Genomic DNA, 16,372 nt, shown 5'->3' on the forward strand with positions numbered 1-16,372 from the left:
AAGTTTGGATTCAAGGATTATTTTGTCGATAACGCTAATAAGAAGAGAACAGCGGTATGCAGGGTCTGCAGCTTAAAGATCAGTGACGAGACCACCACAACATCCAACTTCATTCGTCACTACAAAAAAAACACAGAGAAAGGTGCATGAATGTGTTGTGTTAGCTAGAAAGCTAACGTTAAGTTTAAGCTACGTTAGACTTGGTTTCAAATCGATTAAGCATTGCAAAGCAAAGAGAAACGGTAAATGAACACTAGAACCGCCAAGGGACTCATTTGTACTAAACCTACTGACGGGCTGTCAGGAGAGGGAGGGAGAGAGAGAGAGAGAGGAAAAGAGATGCCTCGTTTATTTCCCCTGTGTTATTATCAGAAGTTACTGTAAACTTTTGAATAATGTAGTTCATCTACTTTTAGTAGTTTGTTTAAATGTTTTAATTATGTTGTTTTTGTTTGTAGAAGTGCATCATTCCTTGATATATTGTAAAATTAATCTGAACTTTTTGATCTGTTATGATGATAAACTGAAGCAATTTCTAAATTAACCAAATCAAGTGAGTTTTAAATCGTCCTACTTAGTTTATAAGGAAATTATAAAGAGCAACAAATTAAATGATTTGAAAATGATATCTATGTAGGTGCTGACGCTGTTTGCAGTTCTAGTGTTAACAGACATTTAAATTAAATATGAGTAATGGCAAATGCCATATATGATTTTCTTACCTGGAGTTCTGCCTTTTGAACAGACTTTTTGATTGAGTCCTAGCTATATTGTCTGCAGTTCTAGGGTTAATATGAATCTAATATGATTGTCATCGGTCCAAATTAGATTTCAAATGATTAACTGTGTATGTAATGAAGATCATAGTGTGGGTTGAATCCATTTTCATAACCACTGTCTTTTAACTGATTTAAATGCGGAAATTGGGCTTCTTCATCAGAATTTCCTATGACTTGACTTGACTTGCTTGACCTGAGCAATGACTTGACTTGACTTGCTTGACCCTCATCACAGTGACTTGGGACTTGCTTGATACTTGTAGGTCAAGACTTGAGACTTGCTCATGACTTGCACATGTAGGACATACTCCCACCTCTTCTTCTCTTCATCTTTCTGCTCGGTGGGCTCTAGCAGACAACCCTGCAGGAAGAGCGAGGGTTTCAGAGGCTTCTAAAATACAAGGTTCCATGTTTCTTGGTGTCTTCTTAACCTCTCCCATCACGGGGCGGGACTAACACACCTGGATGCGCCACTAGGAATACGCAGTTGCACTGCTCTCAAGCAGATAGCAGAAGGAATGCAGGCAGATGAGCCTCCGTTTCACTGGGGGATCAGCTACAGTGCTCACTGAATGAGCCACACAAAAGCAGAGCAATTGGGGGGTTGAAATATGGCGCTCTGATGAAGACGAGTTTGAGCCTTTACACACTAGACACTCAGTGTCATAAAGAGAGGAGGAGAACGAGTCAGGAAGACTGGCGGACATGTTCTCCCAGCTCTCGTACAAAGATGAACTTTTAATTGAATGACCAGATGTTTAAAGATGTACAATTAATGATTGTTTTTTATATTTCCAATGAACAGACATGTGTTAAATAGTTGTGATTAATATATTTTTGTCAGATCAGATTACACTTTCACACTAAACAAAATAAATTAATTGATATTTTCAGATTATAAGGTATTGAATAATAAGATATTTCTAATAATATAACAGATAATGTTAATATCCTTAATCATCCAGCAATCAGGCTTAACAACACTACTCTTTAATGTATTATCAATGCACAGACAGACCTAACATGATGTTTCAATTACTGGATTCATTTCAGTCTTGGCCCAAAACAAATATTTATAATAATTCATATAACAATTCAAAAGACCTCATGAAAGACGACACACGAAGTGAGGATACCCGGCCCGGAAGAAGTCCCGGGTCCCCTTCTGGAGCCAGGCCCAGAAGGAGGACTCTTCGGCGAGCGTCTGGTGGCCGGGCTTGCCACGGAGCCCGGCCGGGCACAGCCCGAAAAGGCAACGTGGGCAACACCTCCGCTTCTCCGTCCCGCGGGCCCACCACCTACGGGAAACAGCGATGGGGTCGGGTGCGCTGCCAGAAGGGTGGCAGTGAAAGCAGAGGGTCTCGACGGACCAGACCCGGGCGATAGAAGCTGGCTTTGGGGACGTGGAACGTCACCTCTCTGGGGGGGAAGGAGCCGGAGCTTGTGCGGGAGGTGGAGCGTTACCAGTTGGATCTGGTTGGGCTCACCTCTACGCACAGCGTCGGCTCTGGAACCTTACTTCTGGATAGGGGTTGGACTCTATTCTTCTCCGGAGTTGCTCAAGGTGTGAGCCGCCGGGCGGGTGTGGGGATACTCACAAGTCCCCGGTTGGGTGCTTCGTTGTTGGAGTTTACCCCAGTGGACGAGAGGGTCGCCTCCCTACGCCTGCGGGTTATGGGGGGGGAAACTCTGACTGTTGTGTGTGCTTATGCACCAAACAGCAGTTCAGAGTATACGGCCTTCTTGGAGACCCTGGAAAGAGTCCTGTATGGGGCTCCTGAAGGGGACTCTTTAATCTTGCTGGGACACTTCAACGCACATGTAGGCAATGATGGAGACACTTGGAGGGGCGTGATTGGGAGGAACGGCCCCCCTGATCTGAACCGGAGTGGTGGTTTGTTACTGGACTTCTGTGCTAGTCATGGATTGGCCATAACAAACACCATGTTCGAACATAAGGATGCTCATAAGTGTACGTGGTACCAGAGCACCCTAGGCAGAAGGTCCATGATCGATTTCGTTATCGTATCATCGGACCTGAGGCTGTATGTTTTGGACACTCGGGTAAAGAGAGGGGCGGAGTTGTCAACTGATCACCATCTGGTGGTGAGTTGGGTCGAGTGGCGGGGGAAGCCTCTGGATAGACCTGGTAAGCCCAAACGTGTAGTTCGGGTGAACTGGGAACGTCTGGAGGAGGCCCAAGTTCAGGAGGCCTTCACCTCACACCTCCGGCTGAGCTTTTCGGGCATTCCTGTGGAGGTTGGGGACATTGAACCAGAGTGGTCGGTGTTCAAAGCCTCTATTGCCGAAGCCACGGCGGGGAGCTGTGGTCTCAAGGTCCTAGGTGCCTCAAGGGGCGGTACTCCCCCGAACCTCCTGGTGGACACCGGTGGTCAGGGAAGCCGTCCGACTGAAGAAGGAGGCCTTCAGGGATTTGTTATCCCGGGGGACTCCCGAGGCAGTTGCAAGGTACCGACGGGCCCGAAGGACAGCAGCCTCAGCCGTGGCTGAGGCAAAGCAGCGGGTGTGGGAGAAGTTCGGAGAAGACATGGAAAAGGACTTTCGGGCGGCACCAAAGTTGTTCTGGAAAACTTTCCGACACCTCAGGAGGGGGAAGCAGGGAATCATCCAAGCTGTATACAGTAAGGATGGGACGTTGTTTACCTCAACTGATGGAGTGTTAGGGCGTTGGAAGGAACACTTTGAGGAACTCCTGAACCCGACAACTCCGCCCTCTATGTTAGAGGCAGAGCTGGAGTATGACGGGGGATCAACACCAATCTCCCGGGGGGAGGTCACTGAGGTCGTCAAACAACTCCACAGTGGCAAAGCCCCGGGGGTGGATGAGATCCGCCCAGAAATGCTGAAGGCTCTGGGTGTTGAGGGACTGTCATGGTTGACACGTCTCATCAACGTTGCGTGGAAGTCGGAAACAGTACAGAAGGAGTGGCAGACCGGGGTGGTGGTTCCCCTTTTCAAAAAGGGGGATCAGAGGGTGTGTGCCAATTACAGAGGCATCACACTACTCAGCCTCCCCGGGAAAGTTTAATCTAAGGTACTCGAAAGGAGGGTCAGGCCGATTGTCGAAACTCAGATTGAGGAGGAACAATGCGGATTCCGTCCTGGTCGTGGAACGACGGATCAGCTTTTTACTCTCACAAGGATCCTGGAGGGGGCCTGGGAGTACGCTTATCCGGTCTACATGTGTTTTGTAGACTTGGAGAAGGCGTATGACCGAGTTCCAAGGGAGTTACTGTGGGAGGTGCTGCGGGAGTATGGGGTGAGGGGGTCTCTACTCAGGGCCATCCAATCTCTGTACTCCCAAAGCGAGAGCTGTGTCCGGGTCCTCGGCAGTAAGTCGGACCCATTTCCGGTTAGGGTTGGCCTCTGCCAGGGCTGCGCTTTGTCACCAATCCTGTTTGTAATATACATGGATCGGATTTCGAGGCGTAGTCGCGGGGGAGGGGGTCTACAGTTCGGTGGACTAAGGATTGCACCACTGCTTTTTGCAGATGATGTGGTTCTAATGGCTTCATCGGTCTGCGACCTTCAGCACTCACTGGATCGGTTCGCAACCGAGTGTGAAGCGGGATGAGGATCAGCACCTTCAAATCTGAGGCCATGGTTCTCAGCAGGAAACCGATGGACTGTCCACTCCAAGTAGGGAATCAGTCCTTACCCCAAGTGAAGGAGTTCAAGTATCTCGGGGTCTTGTTCTCGAGTGAGAGAACAATGGAGCGTGAGATGGGCCGGAGAATCGGAGCAGCGCACCGTTGTGACGAAAAGGGAGCTGAGCCAGAAGGCAAAGCTCTCTGTTTACCGGGCCATTTTCGTTCCTACCCTCACCTATGGTCATGAAGGAATGGTCATGACCGAAAGAACGAGATCGCGGGTACAAGCGGCCGAGATGGGTTTTCTCCGCAGGGTGGCTGGCGTCTCCCTTAGGGATAAGGTGAGAAGTTCAGTCATCCGGGAGGCACTCGGAGTTGAACCGCTCCTCCTTCGCGTCGAAAGGAGCCAGTTGAGGTGGTTCGGGCACCTAGTTAGGATGCCACCTGGGCGCCTCCCTAGGGAGGTGTTCCAGGCACGTCCAGCTGGTAAGAGACCAAGGGGTAGACCTAGGACCAGGTGGAGGGATTATATCTCTTCGCTGGCCTGGGAGCACCTTGGGATCCCCCAGTCAGAGCTGGTTGATGTGGCCAGGGAAAAGAAAGTTTGGGGCTCTCTGCTGGAACTGCTACCCCCACGACCCGATCACGGATAAGCGGGAGAAGATGGATGGATGGATGATGGATATAACAATTATTTAGCATATTTGATCCTCAAATTAATAAATTAATAATAATTTAAAGAAATGTATATTCTATATTCAACATTAGATAAACACAGAAGAACCCTTTCCAAGTACCATAAGTAGATGTTCAGGTAAGTATGGCTAATAGGAATAAGTGATAGACTTAATTTGGTACAGATCAGCGGTAGCATTTACAAATGTAATAATTCAAGTTTTAAGAATGTTTAATCCTTCCTTTCCAGGTTTTTACAAAAGTCTTTGAATATTTGCCGAACTTTTTCTTTTCAGATTTTGAAAAATGTACTTGACTAAAAGGAATGTATTGATTTTACTAAGACTAAGTGCCTTACTCTTGACAAAAACGTAATTAAGTAAACGTAAAAGTAATCCTAAAAATTGAAGACACTGCAACTTTGCAGATTACAGGTTGATCAAATCACCACTGTGAATTTTATACATTAACTGTGAATTTTTATACCTTAGCTGGTAGGGATGCCAGAAACTGACCATGATCAAATTTGAAAATCGGACAGCCCTGGCGAATATTAATCGATTAATCAATTATTCGTGCTGCTGGCTTCCTCCAAGTTTACAGTAAAACAAACTGGTGGTGTGACCAATGGCCATTTACAATTATTAATACTATTACTGTTATTAGCATTAGTCTATATTTTGGTTGAAACTAAGCCAGGAAAAAAAAGAAAAACATAAATAATAATAAAAAATATATAAATAAAATCGAATTTTAAAAAATAACTTTCGATTATGGAGACTGTAACGAATATTCGAAAAATCGAATAATCGCTTACATCCCTATTAGCTGGACCCTAAGTTTAAATTGTTTTTGACTAGTGATTGCCTTAAAGTAAATCTTTAAACTGCAAGCTGGTTTTGATTTTATAGTTTGATAAGTGAGATTAAATGTTAAAACTAGGGCTGTCAAGTTAACGCGTTAATAACGCGTTAACGCAAAAAAAAATTAACGCATGTGTATTTTTTGTCCTCAACCGCCCCGTAGTTTCAGAACGCATTGAGTTTAAAATACCATCTACAAGCTGATGCTGACAGCCCCGCTCGTCCGCTTGCGGCAGACCACACTTCCACGCTCACCGGCAGGCACGGACTGGCCATCGGGAGGACCGGGAGGGTGTGTGTATGTGTGGCGCGAGAGAGAGACCTTACGTGTATTGTTGTTGTTGTTAGCATCTGGTGCTAGCTAGCTGCGCTAACGGATATAAGGAGCTGTTTAAATGAAAACAGAGGAGTGACATTTCGCCGACAACTGCGCCGAGCACTTGACTTCATGCAGGTAGCCTGACAGTGGGACATTGTGGGAAAAGTCAGCACACTCAGCACGGATAGTGCGCGCAACATGATTGCAGCTTCCAGGCAGCTCCCGTTCGAGCATATGCCTTGAGTCGCACATAGCTCCAACGATCCATCACACACACACACACACACACACACACACACACACACACACACACACACACACACACACACACACACACACACACACACACACACACACACACACACACACACACACACACACACACACACACACACACACACACACACACACACACACACACACACACACACACACACACACACACTGTATTGTATTATTGTATGAGAGAGGTTCCAGATTTAATTGAGGCGAATATTTGTAATGTTCAGAGGTTGTTGTGTTTAATATTCATGAGAATATTTGTCATTGTTCAAATGATAATAAACATTTGCATAAAGCATATTTCTTCACTCATATGTTGATAAGAGTATTAAAAACTTGAAAAATATTCCTCTAAGGTACATTTAGAACAGATAAAAAATGTGCGATTAATTGGCGATTAATCGCGATTAACTATGGACAATCATGCGATTAATCGCGATTAAATATTTTAATCGACTGACAGCCCTAGTTAAAAGATATTAGTTTAAAATAAATGTTTTTGTTATTATGTATCTGTGATATTATTTGTTCATTATTATGCTTTTGACAAAAGTTGATCTAAACACTGATGAGAGATGATTTTTCTATTATGATTGGCTGTATCAATCATTGTGACTGAATGTTTCAATCTTATTCTACTTTGTGATGTAATTGATGTGAGGTGAGTCCACACTCAAATCTGAAGACACCCATTGATTTAAGTATTGAACAAAATATTATTAGACTAAGGTTTTTAGATTATCAAAATTGATAAAAAGAGATGAACTGTTGGGGAAATATTTTCCAAGGTCCATAACTTTGACCCAGTGTATCAGTTCAAACTGTCCTGACTGAGCACACGCACCTGTAACCTTGGCTGCTGTGCTCTCAGTGTTCTGTCTCCCTGTTCCTTCCTGTTGGCGTCAGCTGATAAAGGTGTTATGATTCTATCTTGTTATGCACAATGTTGATTATTCTCTCTGAACTAGCTAAATACATGGGTCTGGGGTAGAGTTCTTCAGAATTGACGTGGCAACTCCACCGTGCAGTCAGAACCTCTGGCTCTTTGACTTGTTTTGTGAATTCTCCGGCCGAAGCTCCAAATAAACCCATCAGTGTTTGACATCAGAGCTCCAGCTCTCCTCATTTCTCTTTGAGTCGGTGACACCTCCTGCATTGCTACACAGAAGCTTCTCCCACAAATATTATAATTTCAACAGTTCCAATAATACTTTTGAGCTTGAAATCAACTGGCAACAATTCTAATTGTCACGATTCTTGTGTTGTATCACGTTTTTAGTTTTGTGTGTCTGGTAGTGGGTGTTTTGCTTTTCTCCTTGTCATGTTTTCCTCTCTGTGTATTGTCTGGTCTTTCCCCCTGTGTTTTCATGTCTGTCGTTAGTCTCCCTGGTGTGTCTAATTTCATGATTGTTCTTCTTCTTCTTCTTCTTTTCTTTAATGGCGAATCGCTTCCACTTGGAGCATATATCGCCACCTACTGTTTAGTTATTAAATGTTCATACTAAATCCTTGTCCTCAGACCAGTGCTTTTGAGGAATTTGAAGATCAGCTTGTTTGCTTCATTTCTTGATTTACTTTCAAATATTGCCTTGAAATCCATGTCCTTGATGTTGAGTTGTTCCAGTGCAGTTTTCAGAATGAATCTTTGTCTGTTATAGTCCGGGCAGCTAAAAAATACATGATGTATTGTCTCTGGTTGTTGGCAACCATCACAATTGCCATTTGGATGTTTTCCAATCAGATGCAGTGATGAGTTTATTCCAGAGTGTCCCAATTTTATCCTGCTGTTGATGCTCTGCTCTCTTCTACTACTCCCCCAAGTGCTTCCTGTTCCTACTTCCCTTTGTATCTGATATAAATGTCTTCCTTTGGTGTTACTGTTCATGATTGTTTTCATCTATCACCCCTTCTGTGTCTCCTGTGCTCGTCAGTGTCAGCCTCGCCCCTGATTGTTCCCACCTGTGTCTTGTTACCCTGTGTTTAAATTCCCCAGTCTCCCAGTGTCAGTTCGTTTTTGTCTATGTTCATGGTCAGGTCTATGTTTCTTGTCCTGTCCTCATCTCAGAACTCTGCTCATCAGTTTTTGATTCTCTTGACACATACCTGATTCATGCTCCTGAAAACTTTTTGTAAGTTTTGTTCCTCACGCTGTGAGTGTTTTTTGTTGAGCCTTATTGAAACTCTTTATTTTTGTCACCTTTTTCTATATCCTTTTGGCAAATAAAAGTATATTACTTATACTTTATCTCTGGCTCCCGGGTCGTGCATTTGAGTCCTTTTTTCCCTTGTGAATCCATGTTCGTAACACTAATAGTCAGGTTCTCAAATATGATTACTTGTTGGATGGATTGTGTATTTTTTCTCGCTTTTAATTGTTTTATCATAGTAAAGTAAAAATATGTAGGTTTTGACTGTTGGTTGGACAACATAATGCAATATGAATTGGGCTAAACTGGGTTTCACGTAAGTCTAATGCAATATTTTTCAGACCTTTACAAGACTATACAATTAATCAAGAAAATGACTGATCAACTATGAAAAATTATTGTTGATTGCAGTCTTTTATTTTGGCTGCTTTTATTTAGATGTAACTATCTGTGTTAGTTTTCAAATAGTCTATTTTGAACATACCTTGAAACTAAATAGACCTGGGACAAACTAAATAAGCCTCATGTGAAAATGGTCACAGTAAAATGTGTACAGGCTGTGTGAGTGGGTTCCAGAAGGCTCCGGTTCTGGCAACATTTCAATGTTGCAAGGTTGTTATGTACACTGTACCTTGTTCAGTCCAAAGGTCTTGGTCAGAGCAAAGCCCCATCCCTGTTCAAAAGCTCTTCTGATCATAGCGGTGCTGGTGGTTGGGGGGGCAGACGCCAGGCCAAATGGGTTGGGGAAATGTATTCCACAAAGCTCCACGCTGATGTCCACCTGATCTATAGCACTGTAGAACAGTGGCAGCTTGGGAACCGGGTCCACTGAGTGTCCATGCTGAGACTGCAGGAGGGGGGGAAGGGGGACATTTGACCTACATCATTAGTTTACATTTATGGAGGTAGGCCGGAGTTAAAAACATCAACATATACTCTTGTTAAGGACAAAGTCCCATTAGTGTGCTGCATTCATGATCTTCTGAACATACCGAAAATATGAAACATTTAAGAGTCATGAACTACGTTGACAGTAAAACGCAAATCAAACGAGAGGAGAATACGATATAGATTTGGAAAAAGTTGTGAAAATGTTGCATGGTTCAACATTTTTTGCAGCAAAGCCCTGCATTTGGAGCCAAGCTGTGTTCACTTACACGATACATGCCAATTTGAAGAAATTGCAAATACAAAAAAGTTATCGGGCTAACTTGAACATACCATAGATATATACAATCAAAGATGAGGTTCAAATGTCAGGTACACCTCTTCACAGAGTTACCTAGCCGACTTTTCAAATAAAATGAGATAAAGGTCTGAAAACAAAGATATGGACTATTTGAGTTTAAATTCAGTTATAACCTCGGTGGGCGAGTTCAAGTTAGGACTTCTTAAGACTGAATTACAAATCCCAACCAAGATTACATACTGTCTTAGCTTCTTGTCACACAACTGGTTTAGATCTGGTCTGAGCTCTGTTTTTATAAAGATGTGTTTTGGCTACTTATACATTATTTATCTAATTTATCTTATATATCATTCCATCACTTGCACTAATTCACTATTTCTATTTTTACTATTTTTCCTTTTATATTTACTATTTACTTGCACTATTTTTTTGTGTTCATCTGTATTATTGTGTTGCACTGTTGGAGGAGCCTGGGAGCCTTTGTAATAGACATACATGTCGCTATGTACGTATGACAAATACCAACCCTGTCTCCTAAAAATTACGTTCCCACAGAACTAAACTGCATTCTCAATTACGTTTAGCGAGAAACGTATTTTCTCCCACGTTACGTTCGTTATGAACGTATCTCAAATACGTTTATTTATACATATCTTCAAGAAACATATTTTCTCCCACGTTACGTTTCTTATGAACGTATCTTAAATATGTTTATTTTCTACATATCTTTGCTATTTATTGTCTTGCTTATAATAATTATAATAGTCATTTATAAATATCATTTTAGAGCACACATTTGAAATCAGGAGGCGAGGCTGTAATTTCGCCAGCTGTTACTCTCATGAGCGAGGCAGAACATAAGAGTTTTAACGAGCCAAAAAGCTGTTGTGTCGTTTATTGCACCTCAAACATTAAAACAAATCCAGAGTTACGTGTTTCTGTACTTCCTCTAAGAAGAAAGGACAGTAACAGAAGATATCTGTGGCTTCAGGCTTCATCGCCGTTCAAATGACAGCGTTGGTTTCCCCAAAAGTGGGCGGGGCTGTAAAGTGACGTAGATTTTACTCTCATCAATTATTCAAAACCAATCTATTTATTCTAACGTAAATTACATGCCAGTGTTTTATCTTTTCATTTATTTGTTTTTATTTTAAATCGTATAATGTCTGACTTTTTTTCCCATATGTGAGGAAAATAAATGTGGCTTAGAGTCTCAAAATACTGAAATCTGTATTTTTTTTCAATCTTTTTTTCCTTCTAATTTGTTAGTCTTTTCTAAATAACATACTGTTATTTACTCAACAATAACACACAATTATCCTTGTTTTTATTTGTTTAATTCTATAATCTTGGGCTTTTTAGCATGCTTTTTAGCTGTAAATAAAGTCACCGGAAACAGACGTAGGCCTATAAGGGACATTTCGAGTGATACACACCACAAACCCACTGAACAGATTACCCAAGATCCTCAGCTTGAACCTCGTTGATTGGATGTTTTAGCCGCAATGCATGTTGGGATATGATGTTAATGCGATATGATATCCGAAAACATTTAAAGAAAATAATAATAATACTTTATTCCGAGTGTTCTTGCTTTTCTCTTTGGAAGTCATCACATGACGGCATTGTAATACACGGTTCGGCTGCATTAAATATTACATATCTGCCGTAGTTCTTTATTTATAGAGCCCTGATGAGAAGACTTCTGGACAAACTTGAAGAACTGCCGCCAAAACTGAATATGTGACGTGGATCATACATATATCAACAATTAAACAACATCTTGCATTTTTTTTCACAAAATACGTCTCCTTGCAATATCAAAAGTAATTCGGCTGACTTTTACATTTGATCCAATTGGTAGATAGGCTATATTTACACCATAAAGGTGCAAAGCTGATAGAAAATGACTTGTAGTTTTTAAAGATATTACTGATTTTCTTTCTTGAATATAAGAATGTAAATACTGAGTTGAGAGAATAGTCAGGGGATTTGGGTGATGGGAGACACATCTATTGAATCACAATTTCAATAGCTTACCATTAAATGACGGATATGCCTTTATGTCTGTGATGTTTTACAAATCAGATATTAATGTGCAGAAGTAAAACATGAGAAATAGTATAGCAATATCCAGTAAAATTATGTAAAAACATGAATAAAACTACACATCTTCAGATGTTATACATACATAAATGTCCTACACTAATAATACAAAGTTATTATTAGTATGCTGTGTGTACCTTGTGTGCACCACCTAGTGGTTAAAGCACGTTATTGAATTATTTTTGTTGAATAATGTTATTTTTGTTGAATAATGTTATTTGATTCAAAAAATATTAAGAGTACATACTTTCATAGGGGGGAAGTAGAATATAAAAAATCAAGAAGATACTGTAAGTGATCTCTACAATAATACAGTTTAGTGCTGGATGTACAAAGATATTAATAGGAGCATGTGCAAAACAGACAAACACATTAAAGAATACTTTAGGTTAAGGTCTTCTTTCAAATAAGAAAAAAGCTTTGGGGGTATCTATCTACAGATAAATATTAAGCCTGACAAAGTACTTAACGTCTAATATATTGCTTTCCTGCAATGTTAACTATGTTGAAGCACTTATTTTAACTGATACTATACACATTAATTATACTCTTATGTATGTAGATAGTATAAGAAATGTGCAGAATTTGACAGTTTAATGGTGGAGGTATACACACATATTGATAGATGTCTTGTAATGCACTGTTGAGGAACCTGCGACCCAAGTTTTTCATTCATTGCATAACTACACCGTAGTTGTGTATATGATATGTTAATAAACCTTAGAAAATCTTGAAATCTTGAAAGGGATGTGCAAAATAGCCATTATATACAGTTTTTAATGAACTATTAGTAGAGAATAACAAGTAATTAATATACTTTATAGAGATCTGCAGATAAATGTTTAGTCTTCTCAAGCACCAATAATCAAATACTGTCAACTTCTAATTTTGGGAAAAACGAAAACATCTTTTAAAACTACAATTCCCAGCCTTAGAGAACATGTTGCGAAACACAATAGCCAGCATGTGTAGTTCTGGGGGGGGCGTTCGAGTCCAGTTTTGAAGAGTCTGCCGTGGTTTCGTTCCATTTCAAAGAGCTTGACGCTCGGCGTAACCTTGGCGCAGTGCCACTCCAACATCCAATCCCAGAGCTTGAAGATTAATCACGGGGTTTGTCAACGGGACTGTAGTCCCAAACGATAGCTGGGGATTATGGGTAGTGTAGTGTCTTCGGCCATCCTAAACTGAATTTTTTTTCGGATATCATATCGCATTAACAAAACCACATCTGGCATCACAGAGATCTTCTGTTACTGTCCTTTCTTCTTAGAGGAAGTGCTTCTTTGAGGTTCAATAAACAACACAGCAGCTTTTTGGCATGTTAAAACTATTATTTTCTGCCTCGCTCATGAGAGTAACAGCTGGCGAAATTACAGCCTCGCCTACTGATTTTAAATGTGTGGTCTAAAATGATATTTATAAATGACTATTATCATTATTTTAATCAAGACAATAAATGGCGAAGATATGTAGAAAATAAACGTATTGAAGAGACGTTCATAAGAAACGTAACGTGGGAGAAAATATATTTCTAGAAGATATGTAGAAAATAAACGTATTTGAGATACGTTCATAACGAACGTAACGTGGGAGAAAATACGTTTCTCACTAAACGTAATTGAGAATGCAGTTTAGTTCTGTGGGAACGTAATTTTTAGGAGACAGGGTTGCAAATACAAGCCTTGAAACCTTGAGTGTTAAAGCCGAGACATTTTACCTGCATGTATCTGTGAATGTGCCATGAAGCCTGTTTGCCATCGTTCGTTGATTCCACCGTGGTGTTGGCCAAACCGGCGATGTCTCCTCCTGCAAACACCCAGGGCTCGCTGGTCTGCATGGTGTCCGTGTTCACCTCCGGAGTCCCCCAGCGGGTCATCTTCACGAGAGCCATGGCCTCCTTCACTACACACAGATAAGATATAGATCAAGTTATGTTTGCATCTAAGTTATGCATCGATCGGCAACACATCTTAAGACTCAAGACTGAGAAAGACTGCATTTCTTATTTTATGTAAAACTGCAAATATAAATAAAATATAGGATCATTTTCATAGTCACACATAAAGACCAAGAGTTTACATATTAGTTGATTGAATAAATGAAAATCAACATTTTGATTATGTATGACGATTTTGGAATGATGAAGATCTCTGGCAAACACACATTTATGATACCAACCAACACGTTTTGTTCAGATGGTGATATCCACACATTGACACCACTTTATGATTTTTGAAGCATAAATATAATTGGCAGAAGTAAAAAGCTAACGTTAGGCTACAAACTACATCTCACATGGCTGTGCATCACAACAGCTAAGCAAAAGGCTAATGTTTGGTATAATGACGTGGTAGACTAATTTAGTCACTAGTTAGAAACCACAGTTTTTTAAAACATGCAGAAGCTTCAGATATTCACCAGTGGGGTATTTACTGACGTAGTTTATGTGGCAGAGTACATATTTAAAATCTCTTCAGCTTGTGTTACCCAGAGACCTTATTTCAGGCTAAATGACGTTAAAAAAAAACTTAATTCGCAACAAGGTATTCCAATCACTTGTATATAGACTGTTATTGCACTATTTTACTATTTTCTTTTTTGTATTTACATGCACTATTTTTTCTGTTTTTCAGTTTAATTGTGTTGCATTGTTGGTTTAACCTGTGAACTAAGATTTTCATCGTCATAACTACACTGTAGCTATGTACGTATGAATAATAAAAGCCTTGAACCTTGAACCTTGAGCTAACTGGATGTGCTAAAATGCTAACAGATTTTCGACTTTTAGGATTAATTCCTGCGCACATTATATTGATCAAATTACAATTTTAATACAAAACACACACAAGAGAGAGCAACATTTATAAACATCTTATGATTCATTTTCAACACTTGTTTTATTTAGCAAAAATTCTAAACTGCTGATCAGTGTGTTGCAGCTGATTGGTCGGTTACCTTGCGGCTCGTTGAGCATGGAACCAAAGGCACTGATGATGTAATCAGCCTTCAACCTGACAATTTGCTCCTCGTCTTCCAGCCAATCACCTTCCTCAGTCTGCTCCGTGCGACATAACTGTAGCCCGGCAACACGACCGTTCTTCATGATGACCTCCCGAGGAGACAGGAAGGGCAGGAACTCACACTTCTCCTCCTTCGCCAACTCCATCTGACAGAGAACATGTAGCATATGTTGGGAAATGTGCACATTTAGCATAAGTTGCGTTAATTAGCATTACAGCTTATGCAGACAATAATTAAAAAAATTACTTGGCAGATCCTCTATAACCCCCAAAACCAAATCAGCCAAGTCATAAGTTGCGCTAATTAACGTACCTTATGCTATCTGTGCAAATTGCCCAATTATACAAGTTATCATCCGACAGTTTTTATGTGCCGGGAACCCTTACTATACAATTCTAACATAAAACTATGGAGTACTCAACATTTCCTGGTTAACAGTGCTGGCAACTAGACTAATATTTTTCCATTTGATTAGCTATCCATCCATCCCCCCTACCTCCTCAGGGACGGCCCTGATGTTAGTGAATCCCTTCCTGAAGCACACAAACACTCTCCTGGCTCCACAGCGGAGGGCCGAGGTGGCGCAGTCAAATGCAGTGTCCCCGGCCCCGAGGACGATCACCACTCCTCTCAACTCTGGCAGAGAGGAGCGACACTGACACATGCCTGCAGGGAACCAGACAGGGAGACAGGGGAATGGGAGTTATCACAGATTTAACTCTTTAACTTAACTCTGTTTTCTGGATGAAGTGTGGATGTTTCTTTTAGAATGGATCAAATGGATATTTTGATGCCAATACTGGCGATACCTTCTCCCTATGGATGATAGCTATTATGATTTGTAATTAAAAATATGTTTCTAACCTGTAGTTTAAGAGGGTTGAACAGACTTAAATGTGGTCATCAAATAAGAATAATGTAATATTCCATTACATGACCTAACCTAAATGTCCCTGCTGTTGGACTAATAAAGCATCGCTGAATCTGATTCTGATCCAAAGAAAATATTTTTGGACTCTTCGAATGTTAAAGGTCCCATGTCATGGCCATTTCTACTGATCATAATTCCATTGTTGAGGTCTACTAGAATATATTTATATTGTGCAATGTTCCAAACTCACATTGGTTTCTCATACAGAATCTCTGTATAGTATGTGTATTCACTCTCTATCCTAAACGGCTTGTTGGAGCTCCTGCCCCCCCCTCTCGCTACAGGGTGTACTTTGAGGGTTTGTGACTTTGCAGACCGTTTACATGCATAAAAACCTTCATAACACACAAGGGGACGGGTAATAACCGGAAAAGCATGACATGGGACCTTTAATTTACCTGAAAAACTTGTTAGCAGAAATGTTGTCTCCCCTGGGTTTATTTGGCATT

The 16,372-nt window shown here is 40.9% G+C and overlaps 1 protein-coding gene across 1 annotated transcript in view; it reads right to left on the reverse strand.

The window, feature by feature from the left end:
* The window catches only part of LOC307017615 (dihydropyrimidine dehydrogenase [NADP(+)]-like), a 78,719-nt gene that overhangs the window by 17,191 nt on the left and 45,156 nt on the right, over positions 1-16,372 (reverse strand). Inside the window, exons 10-13 of the mRNA XM_079647247.1 lie at positions 15,489-15,658; positions 14,927-15,137; positions 13,689-13,873; positions 9,308-9,523 (exon numbers count right to left, since the gene is read on the reverse strand). Of these exons, the coding sequence (XP_079503373.1) occupies positions 9,308-9,523; positions 13,689-13,873; positions 14,927-15,137; positions 15,489-15,658 (782 nt within the window). The remainder of the gene's footprint in view (positions 1-9,307; positions 9,524-13,688; positions 13,874-14,926; positions 15,138-15,488; positions 15,659-16,372) is intronic.

Source organism: Notothenia rossii (assembly GCF_949606895.1).
Source record: "Notothenia rossii genome assembly, chromosome: 9".
Classification (NCBI taxonomy): Eukaryota; Metazoa; Chordata; class Actinopteri; order Perciformes; family Nototheniidae; genus Notothenia; species Notothenia rossii.